The sequence below is a fragment of the Mus caroli genome, chromosome 10, assembly GCF_900094665.2.
Source record: "Mus caroli chromosome 10, CAROLI_EIJ_v1.1, whole genome shotgun sequence".
Taxonomy (NCBI): Eukaryota; Metazoa; Chordata; class Mammalia; order Rodentia; family Muridae; genus Mus; species Mus caroli.
In genome coordinates, this window is record NC_034579.1 from 16,212,865 (window position 1) to 16,231,330 (window position 18,466).

At 45.4% G+C, this 18,466-nt stretch overlaps 1 protein-coding gene across 4 annotated transcripts in view; it reads left to right on the forward strand.

Moving 5' to 3' along the window:
• Map7 (microtubule associated protein 7) overlaps positions 1–18,466 on the forward strand; it is a 132,902-nt gene that overhangs the window by 14,427 nt on the left and 100,009 nt on the right. The window contains exon 1 of one of the 4 annotated variants that reach the window (XM_029482840.1): positions 7,330–8,686. The exons of 2 other annotated variants lie outside the window; for them this stretch is intronic. In XM_029482840.1, coding sequence (XP_029338700.1) covers positions 8,554–8,686 — 133 coding nt within the window. In that variant the 5' untranslated portion in view covers positions 7,330–8,553. Of the gene's footprint in view, positions 1–7,329; positions 8,687–18,466 lie in introns of those variants that run through there. One more of the 4 variants, XM_029482841.1, reaches the window with a different exon arrangement.

An 18,466-nucleotide genomic window follows, 5' to 3' on the forward strand; every position in this document is an offset into this window, starting at 1 on the left:
CTGTACAAACAGGTACTGGATAGTTAGGAGAAAAAAAACAGTTCAGTTCCCTCACTACAACATTGTGTGTGTGTGTGTGTGTGTGTGTGTGTGTGTATGTAACAGTTTTCAAAGCACTTCAAAGAGTTAGTTGATGTAACCGTGTAGCCATTTTGACTTATGATAAAAAGTATAATTAGGATGTTTTAAGAGAAAGTTTGCCAAAAACAGTTTGGTAGTAGTGGCAGTTGGTGGGTTTGGTGGTAGTGGTAGTTGGTGGGTTTGGTAGTAGTGGCTTGTTGGTGGGTTTGGTAGTAGTGGTAGTTGGTGGGTTTGGTAGTAGTGGTAGTTGGTGGGTTTGGTAGTAGTGGTAGTTGGTGGGTTTGGTGGTAGTGGTAGTTGGTGGGTTTGGTGGTAGTGGCAGTTGGTGGGAATTACATGCTTCATACCTTGCTGTGATTGAGATCAGTTATTGTGTTCAGAATCTTTTTTGCTTTACATTTGCAGATTTTTCAAAGTAGGCTTTTGATTTAATCCTACATATGTCTCATCTCTCCAGTTTGGCCTTTTATGTCCTGGATGGCTGCTGACACTCATGCTTGCCCACCGTTCTCACTGATGGAGTGAGAGCAGACCAAGCCCCAGACTCACCCTGCCAGGATTGTCACTTGGCTTTTCTGCTAGGCGCTACTTCCTCTAGTCTACTTCCAGAAGAGTCTTGGAGAACTGTGTGTCTGGTTTTCTTCTGTCAGAAATGGTTCTAGCTGTCAAACCATTAAGTGTTCACGGTTAGTATTCAAAGCTTCATATACTGCTTTTGCTTTTCATCTTTGAGGCAGGGCCTTCAAACTCAGCCCTGCCCTGGCCTCCCAAGTGCTAACATGACGGCTGCCAACTCCCTCCCTCGCCACTCCCCAGCTGCACGCTCATACAATCTGACCTTCCTGTAACCTAGCCACAAAACTGCATCTTTGAGTTTCTAAATGAGACTGTGGGTTTGCTTTATAATAGAGGGAAGGAGAGAGAGAGAGAGAGAGAGAGAGAGGGGAGAGGAAGGTGTACACTCTGTATTCCATTTAATATTAAGAAAACCAGGCTGCTTACCTCTCAAATTACAGAAATGATTTATTTGCTAATACTTTTAAGCTTGCCATTGAATTCTCAATGGGAGATCATTTATAAAACTGAAAGGGGATTTGATAGGTCTAGTCTGAAGTATCCTGATCTCAATTGTCTACTCATCATTTTAACAGTATTGTTATGTTGGGAAACTATATGTTAATAGTATCCATTCTAGTCAGTGGAGATTGTGACCACTGACACATGGACTTGTGACTTGTTGCTTAGAATGTGGGATAGGATAGAGAGACCTTTGCAATCATTTGACTTTAAATAGATAGCCCTGGACATGTGGGTAAGCCTTAACTAAAAACAAAACACAGATTTCTTGGGAAAGGAATTCTGTGTCAAAACTTCAGCAGAGAAGCCCTGCAGCTGTACAAGCTGCAGGGCTTGAGGCTTCTAAACTTCTCTTCAAAATTGTGCATATATTGCACAAGTTTACTGTGTGTTGAACTAAAGATACTTGTGTTTCTGCTTGTCTGGGTTGATACACGGGCCCTCAGAAGATCAAATTTTTCCCAACATTTGTGCAAATCTTTTATGGAAGTGATACATTTGAATGTATTTTTGGAAATCCATTCTGATTTGTGAGGTTAAGGAGAGAACATTAGAACTGTTTTTAATGGAGTTAAACCTGAGTCCTGCTACATCTCTGGCTCTTAAGACTGTGTTAGAAAAAATGTCTTCTCTATTGCCTGTTTTGACTTTAGGGAGTTTGAAGGAGAAAGATGGGGAAAGAAGACGAAGCAGCAAAGGTTGAGCGCGTTCTGAACTGAACGTTGGGTGTGTTGTCATGTGCTCAGTTCTTCACTGACCTGGAGACAAAGTGGTCACTGTCCTTAAAATGCCTGCAAATGACCGAGTGGCCGCAAATGAATGCCCGAGTGGCCGTTTGCTAATGGTTTGTATTACCTTCACCCCTAAACCTCTTTACCACAGAGTCAGGGCGACCCACCCTAGGATTGTCTCAATGAGGGAAGAGCTGTGTAGCTTTCTCATTTTTTTCATGAAGTTAAGTAAGAATGAGACACATCTGTGTATCACAGGGGCAGAAATCAGCATAGTACGGCTGTCTCCTACCCAGAGGAGAGTGGATGATTAAAGCTCAAATCTCTGGACTGCCAGTAAGACAGACCTGAATCTACTTGCAAAATGAAACTATGTAAGGTTCATTTTTATGGATAGCACCGAGATTGTGACAACAAAAGAAGGGCTTAACTCATTTTGTTTTTTTTTCTTCCGCCGTTTCCTCCTGGGTACATAACTCTACATTTCATCTTCACCAAGTAGGAAGTACAAGTCCGGGAAAGGGCTGACGGGGCCTTAAAAGCCCAGCCCTTACACAACACATTAGTCTAATAGCAGCATCCAGGTCACCGTGTGTGTACATGGCTGCCTTCAGTGATGAGGAAATAGCTTGTTACATTCCATTAACTTGCAGCCACTGGTCTTGGTTCTGCCTGGCACAGTGGTGTGCCTGTGAACTGTAGGTCTAAGAGGCTCATGAGCTCACAATCCAGCCTGGGCTACAAAGTGTGGGAGTCTGTCTCCAAAGAGGGGGTGGGGAGTATGGTCTAGAAATCCCTCCATATGTTAACCTTCATCTGTTACTCCAAATCTTCCATGCTCAGAGAAAGTGCTGTCAATAAGCCTCCACAGTTCTTTCTACAGAGTGTGGTGTAACTCGGAAGCACCTTGTTCAGAGCCGTGTAGTACAAGGGCCAGCATAAAGACTACGCTATCCTCCATGCTGGGCACCTGCTGACTTTGATACTGTGAGGATTTTTACCGCCTTGTCACGTTGATATGTGGTGACTCTGGGCCATGCATGTGCTATTGCAGCTTTATTTTGTTGTCTGGGAGGTTGACCCCTTCTTTAAGGATTTATTATTACTATTGTTTATAATGTTAATGATGATGTGTGCGCCTGTGTGTGTGTGTGTGTGTGTGTCTGCATTTGAGTATGTGCATATGAGTGTGGGTACAACAGAGTCCAGAAGAGGGCATCAGATTCCCTTGAACTGGAATTTAGAGGGAACTGTGAGCTACTGATGTTAGTGTCAGGAATCAAACCTACATGCTCTGCAAAAGCAGTATAAATTCATAAGTGCTGAGCCATCTCACCAGCCCCCCAAACTGGATATCTGTCCTAAGAAGAGGTTACTGTGAGAGGAGAGGCCATTTATCCATAGTTCTTATCAAGTTCAGAAGTCCATGTGATGTGTATTCACGAGGTATCACCAATGATGGTCATGACCAAGAGGGCAAGAAGCATTCTAGCGTGATGCTAGTCGGTTAAAGTTCAATGCTGCATTTGATAATATTCCCATGTTACCTAGTGATACTCGGGGTTTAAGGAAGGGTCAGAACCAGCGTAGTGTATACATTATAGCAGGGCACGTTAGCTGTGGTAGGACAGGCATGGGAAAATGCACTCTGTTGTCACTGGAGTGCTTAATGTAGACTGATGGTTTATAGAAATGTTATAAAAGGCACTGCAGGGCTCTGGCACTTTTGGCTGATAGCTCTGCCGCTACTAGTGTAGTACTTACAGCTTCTCTCGTATGTCAGTTAACAAAAGGTGGGCAAATAGAGAACAAAGCAAAACCTGCCTTTTGATTTTCCTTTCAAGGGGTCAGCATCTTTGTGCAGTGTCTTTGTGTGTCTCAGAAGTCCTCATGCTGCAAGGTGACAGAGTGTTGTGGCGTTGTTACCACAGAAACCACCACCAAGCAGCAGCATCCCAGGAAACTGAGGGAGCCCTTCAGCTTCAAGGATGAAATGGCCAAGAACCAGTCGGGCCCCTTTGTTCCCAGAGGTGACTTGATCCCGTGTCAGCCTGCTCTAGCTAGCCTTGCTACTTTCAAGCCATACAAGGTTTTATACTTGCATTCAAGTGTGGATTTCTAAAGACCCCTGCTGGAAGTAAATTACTGCTTACCTTGGAGAATATATCAGATATTTTTAAAATCACAAAGTCTGGTAGTTTTCAAGGATCAGTCACCTTTATTTAATAATAAAACAATATTGGAAAGAATTTTGCTATTTCTGGGCTCTATTGAAAAGTAAGCAGCACACATATAGAACTTGTAATTTACCAGCAGCAGCCGCTCAGCCCAGTGGTCTTAATTTCTGTTTTTAACTAGAGTCCTCGAATAGCCCAAATTAGGCTTTCTCTGCCTGCAACACGATTTTATGAAGCTCAGTGGGCTTTTAGAAAGGGAAGTTGTGGCTATACTTCTCACCGATTAGGCAGATTTCCTGAGTGCATCCGTGGGCTCTGCGGATCTCCGTGCAGCACAGAAACCTGGGAAGCATGGTTGTGATCCCCATGTGGTCATGTGTGCGTAGGTGCCAGGTGCCCCTGTAAAGCATTGGGCAACTGGTGCAGGATGAGCTTAGAGATCTAGGCCAACTTGTGATGCAAGCAAGCACCAGGCCAGCCTCAGCTACAGAGCAAGATCCTGTCTCCAATTAAAAGGGACTGGCTGCGGGGGAGGGTCAGAGTGGTGCCCATTTTACTTTGAGGAGTATTTAAATTTAAGGCCTTGCCATCCCCCTTCTCTCGTTTGCCTTTGCTGAGAATCAGAGTATGAAAGCCAAAGGGGTTGGAGTGAAGGTGGTAGTTGGTAAGTTATTTTTCCACCAGTGAAGTGAGTCAATTCAAGACATATTAGGTTATATTAAACGCAGGTTTTTGGGGAAGCTACTCTCAGGTGGGTGAGTTCACTGACCCCAAGGAAGGAGGCCAGGAAAGTGGGGAGAAAGAGAGGGCAGAGATAGAAAAAAACTCGGGCAAAGAGAGACCAGGATGTGTGGATTACATAGAGAAGAGCCTCTGAGGGAAGGGTTGGGGGCTGGGTATACCAGGTAGGGCCTGAGGGATGCTGGGGAACCTGGAGGCCAGGTCAGCTTTGATAGGTCAAATATGCACCTCGTCTGGTCTGAAACGAAGTAGTAGTTACCTGGTTACCTCCTGCCCTTGGGAGATCAACCCTGAAATTGTGTAAGAGTAAACTTCTATATCCCATCCATTAAAGGCTGGATTGAGACACTTACGAAACTGATCTCAGACTGGAGAGATGATTCACCTGACAAAACCCTCCTTGTGCAAGCATGAGGACCTGAGTTCAAACACCAAAATGCACATAAGAGCTGGCCATTGGCAGCCCCTGTCTTTAACCCCATTAGTGAGAGCATGGAGACAGGCAGATCCCAGGGAGTCCCTGGCTAACCAGTGTAACTGCAATGGTGAGTTCCAGGTTCAGAGAGACCCTGTCTCAAACATAAGGTGGATGGTGGTTGAAGGCATTTTCATGTCAACCTTTGACCTCCACACACACCCACATTAGTGAGCATATGAATATACCACAACCACATACACCAAAAAGAAAACTGCATCAAATGTGTGTCCTCAATGAAAGGAGACCAAGTCTCAATATTCTTAGGTCTATGTAAGAGCAAAAACACCTATATCAAATATTGGATTGGAACATTAAAGAAATCAACCTCAGGCTGAGAGGAGGTTCCGTGGGCAATAGTAGGAAGATGGGAAGTTGTGTGCTTCGTGGGTAGGAGAACTCAGTTTTATCATTAGTTGGTATTGGGCTGTTTCCTTCTCCATGATAATCACAGCTTGACAGAGCTTGGCAGCAGTCAGGATTCATAAAGCCCCAGGACAAATGTGTCTTGAGGCCTAAGGCAGGTGACCCAGCTGGCTACTTGACTTTGGTCTTTCTGTGCCCATTTCCTGTCAGTCAGGTGGTGGTGGCTCAGTGCTCTTCTGACACTCACTGTGACATTTCCAAAGCGCCTAGCACAGCCTCTGCTGTGGTAAAGCGGAGCGTGTTTCCAGTCGGGGTTCTTGCTCTATCGTTGGACTCATGGCTTCTTTAGAGGTCACTTCTGGCCCTTCATTCAGGGTTTCACTCCTTCCAGGAAAGGTTGTCAAAAATAGCTTATCGTGTTAAAGCAAAAGCCTTCACTTAGGTGATTTTCACCCAGATATAAATCATATTTCATGGTCTCTCAGGCTAGAGAGTAAAGAATCCACTCTGTCATTGAGGGACTGCCTACTGATGTGGACACAAAAGGAACCGAGTCACCAGCTGGCCATGGTGGGTAATGACTTGGGTCCCGAGTTCTGTCGATTCACTGCTCTTCCCTAAGCCCCGGCACATGAAGCTTCTTGGGGAAATCTGTTGTCAGTGTGGACAAATTAAACTCCAAAGCCTTTGCTTTGCTGTGAGGCCTTGTGAACTCCCCCTGAAAGTAAGGGACCCACAGTCTGTGTTTGCCTAACCCAGTAGCACATAGGCTAACACAATTCTCCTTGCACGCTTTCAAGCCCCCAGTCTGGATCTAACTGTGCATTCACTTAGTTAAATCCCAAGCCTTTGGAGGGAAAGGGTTTTGAGAATTTATCCATTTCAGTGGGATTTGCTAGCCATTATACCCAGCAGTGGGCAGGGCGATGCAAAGGAATGAACATGGTGTGTCTCAAGAGGGTTTATAGTAGAGAAGAAAACACCTTGAAGATAAATGCAAAACACTGTGCTGGTTACAGTGGGTGTGCTGTAGATGTAGTAACCTTTTATTTATCAGCCACCTGTTATGAGCGCTGTATTTGTTTAACCCTTACCCTCAACCTGATAAAATAGTCATCGCCCAGCTGTCCAGTGAAAACTGGGCCACTAAGAGTAAAGTACACTAGCCCAAGTTTGTTTCATACAAAAGACATGTTAGCTTACAGGCGATGCCACTAGACTCCTTCAGGGACCTAGCAATGACTCACTTCATCACCTGCTCCCAAGTGCAGGTGGCTCACCAGGTGACTTTTATAAAAAGGACTTTTTGATTCCCCAGCCAGTCTGCTGGCATCTCTTCCTGTCGTCCTCTGACCCCCATTCCTCTGCCCTCATGACTTTGCTCCTGTCTGTCTGCCTCCACCCCTTCTCCAGATCCTTGCTCCCCTCCCTTCCCCCAAAGGTCTGTCACATGGTGTGATTTCTCAGGTGGCACCTTGGCATGGGACCCCAGGTAACCCCCATCCCACACATATGCCGAGTTAGAATCTTTGACAATGTGTAGGAGAGTCATTTAGGGGAAGGATTGCCTTTGACATTAGATTTAATTTGGATTAAAGGCCAAAAGAAAATAACTTTTTCCTTCATTTAGCAATTAGCATTTTTGAATTGTTATTTGTTGCTATAAAAACTATTGATTTTTTAAAAAAATACTGTACAAATTTGAAGCAACATAAAAATGGAAAGTCTTAAAATGAGCAAACTTACTTCAGAACAAAACAAAAATTATACGGCTGCATGCTTCTGAGAGAATAGTCCTAAAGAACTGAAACTGGGTGACTAGCTGAGACCTGTTTGGCAGACTCCGGGGCATTGGGATAAGGAGAGCTGTCATGCAGTGGCAGGCAGCTGGGACTCCCCTCTTTGGCTTTGTCTCTGTCCTTTCAGCCCGACTTTCAGAGAAAATGTTTTTAGTTGAAAGAGGCAGTCTCCAATTTCTGGTCTCCTTGGAGGATCTCGGTGATGTGCTGGTGGGCCTCACGAATGAAGCGAACAGTGTATCTTGAGAGAGTTTATACATGAGTTGAGAACACATTGAAAATGAATTCGAAGCCCCATACATCAGGACAGATGCCACCAAGGCTCAACCTATATAAACATGGGTGTTCATGTTGGGAGAGTGAGGCAGCGGTGGCGGGATGCCTGCCTTATCCTTACTTACTGTAATAGACCACCGAGGGAGGGGGAGAAGGAAAACCCATCTCCTGTACTGAAGAATTAGCTGCTGCTCTTGCGGACGAACCCGTTTCTCCTGCTCCACCATTCCCCGCTCAGCTCTGCCACCCAGAGGAGGAGGAAGCTGCCCTGTGCAGCTAAGCCTCTGCTGGTGGGTTCTGAGGACTCTGCATCCTAGGGCAGCTGGAACTGCTCCAGGCCTCCTTCATTAGGCTATGTCAGGGTTGTCAGGGCAACTGTTCACAGCAGGCATCATGTCATCTTTTGCCCTCCGCTGCATGCTGAATGTTTTGCTGTGCAGTAGCAAAAAGAAGACTGGGAAAGCTGGCTCTGATTGACCAGGCTAGGCAGTCCGAGGGAGGCATCAGAACCTGCGTGCCTTTAATAGAAGCCTTCTGGAATGGGTGTGTGCGCGCGTGCGCGTGTGTGCATGTGCGAGAGTGTTTACTCACCAGTGCCTGTGCCTATTGGGGGGAGTAAGTGGGAGGGGGCTGCTGCTAGGTGAGGGGCAGCAGCAGGGCCTCAGTTGCCAAGTAGCTGGTAGTATCTGTCAGCTGTTCGCACTGTTTACCCATAGGGGATCTATTACAAGTGCTCAAATGAACAGGCAGCTTAGGAGCTAGCAGCTTCTGGGAGCTGCAATTACATAAGCATATATATTTAATATAATTGCCGAACAAGTAGCAGCGTTATGCCTGGGTCAGCTACAGCGATCCGACAAGAGAGACTGAAGAAGACTCCTGCAAGGACAATCCCCCTTGCTCTATTCACCATTAACGAGGAAGATGAGCTGCAGAAGAGTGGAAACGCCAGAAGACCCAAAGGTATGCACCAGCCCTACTCCTCACCAGAGCCGGATCCAGCACTGTGCTTACATTGATTATCGCACGGGTTCCGAACTGCACGCGCAATGCCTGCTTCTCGAATACTCGTGACCTAACACAGCTTGCTGGTCACGCTCACACACCCTCAGGGTATGGAGTCTGATGGAGTGGAAATAAATTTTGTAGGTTTGGTCTATTTCAGGTCAGCTTACTTTTTAAGACCCAAACTATTTTCCTAGTATAAAGGTCTTTAATGTTCACGCCTTCATTTAAACAGGGGCCAGTGACTCTGACCTCATGGGGGAATAAATTTGGCTTCAAGGGGTTTAAAGGAACAGTACCCTCACTTTCTTGTAGCCACACCAGATCGTTTCTGTTTACTTCAGTGAAATGAGCTTCTCTGTAAAAAGGACGGATTAGGTAAAGTGATTTTTTTTTTTTTGAGCTCCCTCTCCATGGGCAGAGGATGAGCATGCTTCCAGATTTCTTCTACTCAGATGCTGAGGGAGAAGGAAGGAAGGCAGGCAAACTTGGGAAGCCAGGGAGAGGGAGCAGCATGAGGTCTAGCTTCTGACTGCTGCTGCTGAGCACTCTGTGCCACTTCAGACATGCTGGCTACAGAAAACAGAGGGCTGAGCCTTGAGTGTCCCCTGTGCTGGTGACATGGCAGCAGCTGCCCAGGCTTCAATCCCATGGATGTCCTTGCGAGGTGTTGTCTCGTCGCCACTCTCATACATCTTTGAAGAAGGGCTTTTAGGATTGCACTTAAATTTTCCAGCATCCTGTAGGCGTCTTCCCGCAAGCTGTTCTCTCTAGCAGAAGAGGTACCTATCTCTTTATTTTTATGAGCTGACTGGGTCTTATATTCTGTCACTGGCAAATTATTCTATCACCGACATTATCAAATTTTCCATAGTGTGGCTCTAGCCACTGAAGCTTTGTTCCTAGCTCCAAAATGAACTGTGGTGCTTTTGCTAAATATAATGGAAACTGTGTACTTTAAACCCAAAGTGTGTTTTTCTTCCATTCTTGAAAGGAGCACTGTCACTGCAGATGATTTCTGCTGTGCTCGGGGCTTCTGTCGGAATGCCCAGCGACCTCAGAAACTCAGTGTTGCTGTAGAGGGGGTATAATATCTCTTCAGTTGCTCATGGGTTGACAGCTGAGTCTGAGCAGGCTGCTCTCAGTGAGACCCCTCCAGGTGGTCAGCAGCCAGTCACTTATTCTCTGCAGAATTGGGAACTTTTTTTTAAGTTAATGCCAATTTGTTGAAGCATTCCCACGGTGTATTTGTCAAAACATCCTGGCTCGGTGACTCTTCCCTGGAGTGTCCTGCAATTATCATTTTGGATAGCTACCCATTTTTTCTTAGTTTTCATGACTTTTTCTTCCTGGCTTCTTTGTTTTTAATTTTCCTTCCAAATAAAACCTGTCCTTGGGTAGTTCCTTTAAAAGAAAAGGAGAGAGGGGAAAGTCAGGTCTAAAGATGTTTGGGTGTCCACCAAGAATCTTAGACCAAGGAGTTCTGATCCCCTGCTGTTTATCCCTTTTTATGTCTGTGTGTGTGTGTGTGTGTGTGTGTGGTGTGTGTGTGTGTGTGTGTGTGTGGTGTGTGTGTGTGTGTGTGTGTGGTGTGTGTGGTGTGTGTGTGTGTGTGTGTGTGGTGTGTGTGTGTGTGTGTGGTGTGTGTGTGTGGTGTGTGTGTGTGTGTGTGTGTGTGGCTGTGTGTCTGTGTGTCTGTGTGTGTGTCTGTGTGTGTGTGTCTGTGTGTGCCTGTGTGTGTGTGTGTCTGTGTGTGTGTGTGTATGTGTGTGTGTGCTTGATGGTTGGGGTACATGGGAAGGATTCCATTCTATTAAGGATGACCAGGGTTTCTTTACATCCATATATGTCTCTAATTTATGACCTAGGAAACAAAATGAGCTGATGAATAATTCTGGATATCTCCGATTATGCTTAATGAATAAAAGCACTGTGGCTGTGGTTTTAAGTTTCTCTTCAAGCATCTGAGTAGCAGGAATGTCCATTTTCTAGTCCCGCTCTGCCTAGTAGAAAATCACAGCCGTGTTTCATTTCCGCACTGTCCAGTGTGGTAGCCATTAGCCACGTACAGCTAAGGAGCACTTGAAATAAAGCTAGAACAATGGAGAACTGATCTATTATAGTTAGTTTACTTAAGTCCAAGTTGCCATATGAGACTGCTTTATAGGCCCACAGAGTCTGTCCTATAGAGCTGTGACATAGGTTCGTGTTGAGAAACTCCCGGTGCCAGACATGGTTAGGTCTTGTGGTAAAAAGAGGAGGACAAGGGAGTTCAGGATGCATGAAGTCCTGAGTTCAATCCCAGCATAGCGTGAACTGAGTGTGGTGTCCCATGAAGTGTAATCTACAGACCCAGTAGTTCAAGGTTACCTTTGGATGAGCAAGCCCAAGCTACATGAGTTCCAGTCTCAGAAAACAAAACAAATTTTAAAAGTCGATCATGAAACCTACAAGCCCGGTTGGTCAGTGCACTGTAGCTGGACAGACAGTTTGCTGCTGCTGCTGCTCCTCCTCCAGGTGTTCCTTACAGTCGCTATTGCTATATTATATCATCTTTTGCAACTTTTAACGGGGCTTCTATTTCCAAACAGAACCCGATGATACAGGTTGCCTTCTATGTATAACTGTTAAGATAATCAATCAAATTTGGTTTTCTTCCCATTCCACGGCCTAATCAGCCAACCATGTCTGAACTTGGTGCACGGTGCTGGTTTGCATGCCTAATAGGTTTTTCCCCTGTCATCAGTAGTTAAGAACCTTGCTGTCTGGCTTGATTAAGAGAAGTGCTTCTGGCGAGGCTCACTCAGGGCTAATGATGAGAACTGTATTCTCAGGTGTACATACTGTTGAGGAACCATCACCAGACACTCACAGGAATGAATGGGGCAACCACCACCTAGACTCCGAGGCGGCGTGGCTTCTGAGTTCCTTGGAGTGAGAGAGGAATCTGGTTAGCTAGCAGACAGGATCACTTCTTAAAGCAGTGAGCACATGTCCACGGGATTGGGATTGGCGTGAACATGCATTCCGTGCCTCGCCGTTGCTGACATATATATAGCCTTTAAATCAGCAAGTGAGACAGAGCCTGCTGCTTGTCGACCCCCAAATGCTGAGCCTCTGGGTGATGCTGACCTTAGGCCTGCCTGAGCGAGGTTTTGCAGGCAGTTCTGTAAGTGAATGCCTTTGCTATGTTCCGAGGCAATGCCATCTGAGGTTTTCTAAGCATGGCATGTTATTAAGTAATAAGACATTTTTCTCTCTAAGCCAACATTCACTAGATGTTCACTGTGGCATTATTCATTCCGGGGGTTATAGAGTGCTGTGATGTAAGGATAATTGAGTATTTTTGCTCTCAGAGGTGGTGTCTGTCTAGTAGAAAAAGACAAATATGGCCAGTAACACAGTTGTGTAAACCAAAATGAGGGGAACTCTGAGAAAGGGGAGAGTAACAAAGGTGGGAGAAGTGCCCACAGTGAAGCTGGCTGGTTGCTGTCTGGTATCTGGAAGCATACTCAGGACCCCAGGCAGGAGGGCTCCAAGTCTATCCCCAAAGCGTGATGAGGACAGCACACTATAACTTCCCTACCACTTGTGAACCACCTAAAGTGCTGACATTTTTGGCATTGTTTTCCTGGGTTTTGTCTGTTTCATGTTTGTTCATTTGAAGCGGGGTCTCTGTTAGCCCAGGCTGGCCACAGACTCATGCTGAGCTGCAGGTAACCTTGAACTCTTCCTGATCTTCTTGTTACTACCGTCCCAGTGCTGAGATTGCAAGTGTGTCCCAGCATTCTATGTTTGGCTTTAATATAAACCTTCCTTTAATATAAACCTTCCTTTAATATACACCTTCCAGCTCCAGCATCACCTTCATTTGTGAGCTTGCCTCCAAATAACTTACTTTTGGAAAATACCACCCTCAAAAGATGAAGGGCTGATCCCCAACTGGACGGATTCCCCACCCCCGACCCCCGACCACCTCTGGCTTTCATTCTTCCTCCTCCATGGCATGCCAGGAAGCCGGTAGCCAGCAGGTCTTCCCACTTGGCTTCATGCTTTAGACCTTCTCAGTGGTGATGCTCCTCCCACTGGGGCTGATGTCATAATTGAGATTCAGATCCACGTTTGATCTATAGGTATTTTCATTTATCCTCTGTTTTTAAACTAAGCCTCCATTTAGAGAGGTTTTTCACAGTAATCTGGATTTTAGCTTCCCTTTCATCTTGGATTGCTTTCCATCACTGTGATAAAGGAGGAAAACATTTATTTCTGTTTAGTTACATGTCCTGAAGGGAAGTCAGAGCAGGAACCTAGAGGCAGGAACTGAGTAGGGACCATGGAGGAATGCTGCTTGCTGCCTTGCTCCTCCTGGCTTGCTCAGTTTGCTTTCTTAGCACAGGAACACCTTCCCAAGGGTGGCATCACCTACATTGAGCTAGACCATCCTATATCATTAATCAAGAAAATGCCCAAAGCTTGCCTACTGGCCAATCTGATGGAGGCATTTCCTTAGATGCTGTCCCTGGCTCCTGTCAAGTTGATAAAAATTAGAAGCCAGGCCACACCTGCCCGTATCTCTTCCTCAGTAATTAGCAAGAGCTAATTGGCAGCTGTCACACAGTGCAGTCATACTTCCAGTGACCACTTCTATAATAGAATGTGTACCAACTGGTCTACCTCAGTTGCTACATTGCCAAGGCCATGTGCTTCTAAAACCCCTGCCATAAAAACAGTCCCAAGCTCCTTATGCTGGGACATGAGTTTCCTGTGATCTGGTCCCCTCTCCCTCTTCATTCCCTTATATTCTGTTCTTTAGACTCTGCTCTAGCTGCCCTTCCCTGTGCCCCCCCCCCCTTCTCTGTCCTTCTCACTGTCTTTGCTCCACCCTCTTCCCCTTTCTTCTTTGTCTGGATATTCTAACTCGTGGTTTGGAATCAGATCAAGTGTCCTCCCCTCCCAGACCTCCCTTCCTCTCAGGCTAAGAATCAGTCCTGTCACTGCCAGCCTCCCTCCCTATCCTGGTGCAGAAGGACAGACAACCTTCCAGTGTGTGCCTTAGCTTCCTTCTCTCCTGACTCTCATCTCAGAGTGAAATACTCCCCCATCACTCACCTGACCCTTCTCTAGACTGGAGGCCTTAGGGCCGGAATGCCTCCTTTTTATACTGTGTCTGGGCAGAGTGTATAGAAAAGAACACTTGCAGGAACTAAGGTCTGATAGGAATTCTAAGAAGCGTTGGGAGCATTAGAGCTGCCCTTCAAGGTCACTCTTGAGAGTGTCTGCTCTGTAAAGTTGCTCCACTCCACACTGCAGCACTGCGTTCATGTAATTATACCCTGGGATTTTCCTCCATTGGGCTGTTTTCTGATTCTGTGTAGAAAATGAAGGCATATACTTGCCTGGTGTAGCAGCTATTTTGTTTCAAGATTTTGCTCAGATTAAGTTGTAGCAAAATAAAATCTCCCCTTGAAATCATGGCATGGTGGTTCTGCAAAACTGCTGCTGTTAAGCTGCGTTTACAGAACTTTTTTCCCCACCAGGGAGAGCCTCTGCTGGTTGAAGGTCTGAGAAGAGAATGTGAAACGCCCTTTACTGTGTGTGTGCCCTGTCTGTCTGTCCATCCGGCAGGTGATGCTCAACTGTAATGCCCACCCGCTAAGTGGTCAGTGTTTGCTCCCAGAGGCCTGGGGCCTGGCCTGTGAGCAGCAGTCTGCTGCTCACACCCCCTGCCTCCCTCTTCCTTTCTGCTGGAGGACCTGACCACTGACTGTTCCCACCGTCCTAAGCAGCTCTAGTAAGGAAGCGCTTGGGATCAAATTGATTGGCATCACTTTCATCTGCTTAGGAGACCCTAAATGTAATCTTTATTCAAAATACTTGATAAAAAGTGTTGGCACGAATAGACAACATTTGATCTATAGCTTTCTCTTTGCCGAGTCTCTAAACCTTTGTAAAGCAGGTGACTTGAGTTGTCTCCCAGGCTTTCTGTGTTAGGGAGAAAGTCACTGCATGTCATTGCATGCAGGAGAATGTGCTCAGCCCGTATATAATCAATATATTTTACAGACAGATAAAATGAAATGAAATGGCTTGCAATGGAAAACAGGCTTAAATAATGGTTAACAGGTAACTGTTCAAATCCTAGGAACCAAGCACGATTAACCAATGGCTCAGCACTTAGAAGGCTAGTCTGCTTGCATTGACCTCTTAGGTCTACTAATATCAGCGCTTCAAGGAATAACTTTAATTTGTTGTTTCCAGGAAGTATTCCAGGTGAGTTGCTGACACCTTCCTCATATTTCATTTTTTGTTTTTGCTTATTTGGTTTTGTGGCTTTTTGTCTGTGTGCTAGTTTGTTTATTGAGACAAGAACTTACATAGCCCAGGCTAAACTCAAATTTCAGATCTTCTGGATATCTAGGAAGAGCCCAACTTATTTGGATATTCTCTGTATTAACTACTGAAAGCAAGGGATAACCCCAGTGCAGAGGCCTAAACTGTGCCACAGAAGAGCAGAAGACAGAGTGTTTGAAGTATTTGCCAGAATGCCAATCCATGGATGCTGACGACAGAACTCAAGTCCTATTTTTGAGGCTGTCATTCCAGCAAGGGTTTGTTAGTGAGAATATAAATTATTTCTAGATTCCAAAGAATTTGCAAATGTAAGTACAGTGTGGAGCTGATGTGGCATGTGGGATTGAAGTGGGTGAGGAGATAGAAGTCCTCTATGGAAGGATACAGGGGTAACTATGACACTAGCCATCTGATCACACACACACACACACACACACACACACATCTATATATATTCCCAATTATTAGTTCTTCTACTATAAAGTGTTTTAAATATGTTTAGTGGCTGAGGCCATCTGCATGCGGGGTTTTATTATGTTATCTTTTCTTTCTAGTGTTTTCTCATTTTCTGTAACACTCCTTCCCCTTTAAGGCCAAAGCAGATTGACACAGGTTGAGTATCCCTAATATCCAAAGGCTAAAGTCTGAGATGTACACAGATGTGGGTTGCAGGGGATGCAGCTCTAGACCTGCCTGTAGAAACATGCACTCACATACATGGCCACATGTGGCACACAGCACAGGACAGACACACCAGTGCTTACTGAAGCTGAAGTCTATGGGCCTCGGTGAACGGCCAGGTTCACACTACTGTAGGTAGAGTGCAAACAGATACTGTAGGATACTGTAGGTATCCGTGCAACCCTGAACTGCTGAGCACCTGCCTGTGTGGAGCTGAAGGCCATGCAGCTTCAAATGCTTGTCTGCATCTATATATGGAGAGGAGCGTGGAATTAACTGGATTGAGAGAGAATATTATCAGGCCAGTTGTTGTGTAGAAGTGTGAAAAGTGGCTATTTTTGAGCTCTATTCATACTTGATGCCACCACGTGCAGATAAGGAAAAGGACTAACGCTGTAGAGTCACACAAGAAATTAGCTGTAATAAATTCATAAGAAACCATGGCTCCCCAAGCAAGCCTAGGGTAAATACTCCGTTGCTGAGCTTTTAAACCTAAGGTCTCAGCAGCCACTTCATGTCTTTATAATGCTGACTGAATGGGCTTCCCACTAAGAAACCTGTTTTTCTAGGTCTTAAATAAAACCTGAGGCAGAGATGGCTTTACAGGGGAGGAGCATAAAAGGAAACTTCTGAGGGCGGCTTAGTGAGATGCCCTGGTGTGGGTGGGGAAAGCTGGGGGAGCCGCTGGGCGGGGCGCAGGCTGGGGTTTGCTAACTTAGCAGCAGCTCCAGGTCTCTTCCAAGATATTTCCTGATCTTTCTCACTGGCTTACCACTTACAACCTCAACAGTGAATTCCAGTTCAAAAGCATATGCTAATGATTCAAACCTGGTCATAATGACTACATATCACAAACTCAAAATAAACATTTCGTAATTAGCTCTGCTTCTTAGGTATGATGGCAGGAGGACTTGGGTGAGTTCCACCAGAGTCTCGAGGCCATAATGCTCTCAAGTTCAAGACCACATGAAGGCTAACGGGCAAAGGTCTTTCATACAGAGTCCTAGTTATAACAGCACTCATGGTAATGATCTAGCTGAGGACTCTGTCTTTTGCCAGGTTCAGAACAAAGTCCCAGCCCTAAAGGTTCAAACACGTAGAACTGACTTCCTTGGCTGCCCTCCCCGATCCTTTCTGGCTTGCAGGGCTCCTGAGAAGGTAATTTTGTACGGCTACACCCAAACACCATCTACAGGCCAGCAAAGCAGGAACTGGTATCTAGAAGGCGTTCTCCTGAAGGCCTTAATGGAAAAAGAAGATGTATTAACTGGGAAACTGAAAGGCACATGCCCTAGAGCTATTTTTTGATAATAAATGTAAAAGTCTGCTGGATATGATCCTGTCAGTTTTATAGTCCTATTTTCAATACTTGCTCACACAACCAGCATTTAGGGACCCTCTGCTTCACTAAAGTTTCTGTATTAGGGTGCTGGAGTGCATCACGTGACTCTAATACAGAATGTCTCCCCATGTGTGACTTAGTTAAAGGAGACATTAACAACGAGTCAGCAAACAAACGTGTCATTTATAACTTGGCTGGAACAAAAGGAGACAGATTCATGATCAATCAAACCCCAGACTTGGCTTGGGGACATCCTTATGGAAATGACCCCAGGTAAAGCAGGAGGTACAGCAGAGGGGAACTCTAAGGAAAGCCAGACAGTACCTGGTGTCCACTGCTCCAGGATACGAAGACTAACTTGCACACTTTTGATGACAGCACAGAGCACAAGCCAGCTAACTGGGTGCTCTACCGTAAGTGTCCGAGGTACTTACCACAGTTGACTAACGAATGAGAAGACTATCACAGAGAAACAAGTTCTCAAATGGAGATTGGCATTAACCACAGAACAAGCCTCCATAACCAACGCGTTGGTAGAAACCTGCCTACAGCCCTAGACCATCCTCGAGTGACTGGCACGTGCACAATCCATCATTAGGGTAAGAGGGGACTTGATTTTAAGAAACAAATTCCTTTAGAACACTCCGAGATGAATCGTTGCTATTGTTCCCTGGTCAAGAGAGACCAAGAGTTTGCCACTAATTTTAAGAAATAGAGAGTATACTCCCTTAATTGTATTTGAAACAGCAAGTGAGGTGATCTGCCCTAATGTAGTGATTTACTTCTTACATTAACACAAGGAAATTACAGGTTATTTCATGAGTTACCAATATGACATCTTATACTTTTGATCTACACGAATAAACACAGAACAAGGATCCAGTCACACAAGACCATTGCAGAGAAATTACTAAAACAGGCCTCAAGGTTGGGTGTGGTAGCACATGGCCTGAATCCTGGCACTTTAGGATACAGGCAGGGTGATCTCTGAATTCAATGCCTGCTTGGTCTACATAACAAGTTTCAGGGCAGTCTAGGTTCCACAGCAAGATCCTAAGGGGGAGGAGGAGGAGGAAAGGGAGGGAGGAGAAGAGGAGGAGGAGGAGGAAACAGAGGCAGCACCCCTAAAGACACCAAGCAAAGTTGTAGAATAGGCAAGCACAGTAGCATTCCCTTAAAACTTATCAACACAATGTGTCAGAAGTGAACGGCGGCCTGGAAAGATGGCTCCGCAGTTATGAGTACACATCACACTTGAAATGGACACAAGTTTAATCCGGCCCCTGTAACTCTGACTCCACATGCACATGGTCTCAGCCACTAAACATATTTAAAACACTTTATAGTAGAAGAACTAATAATTG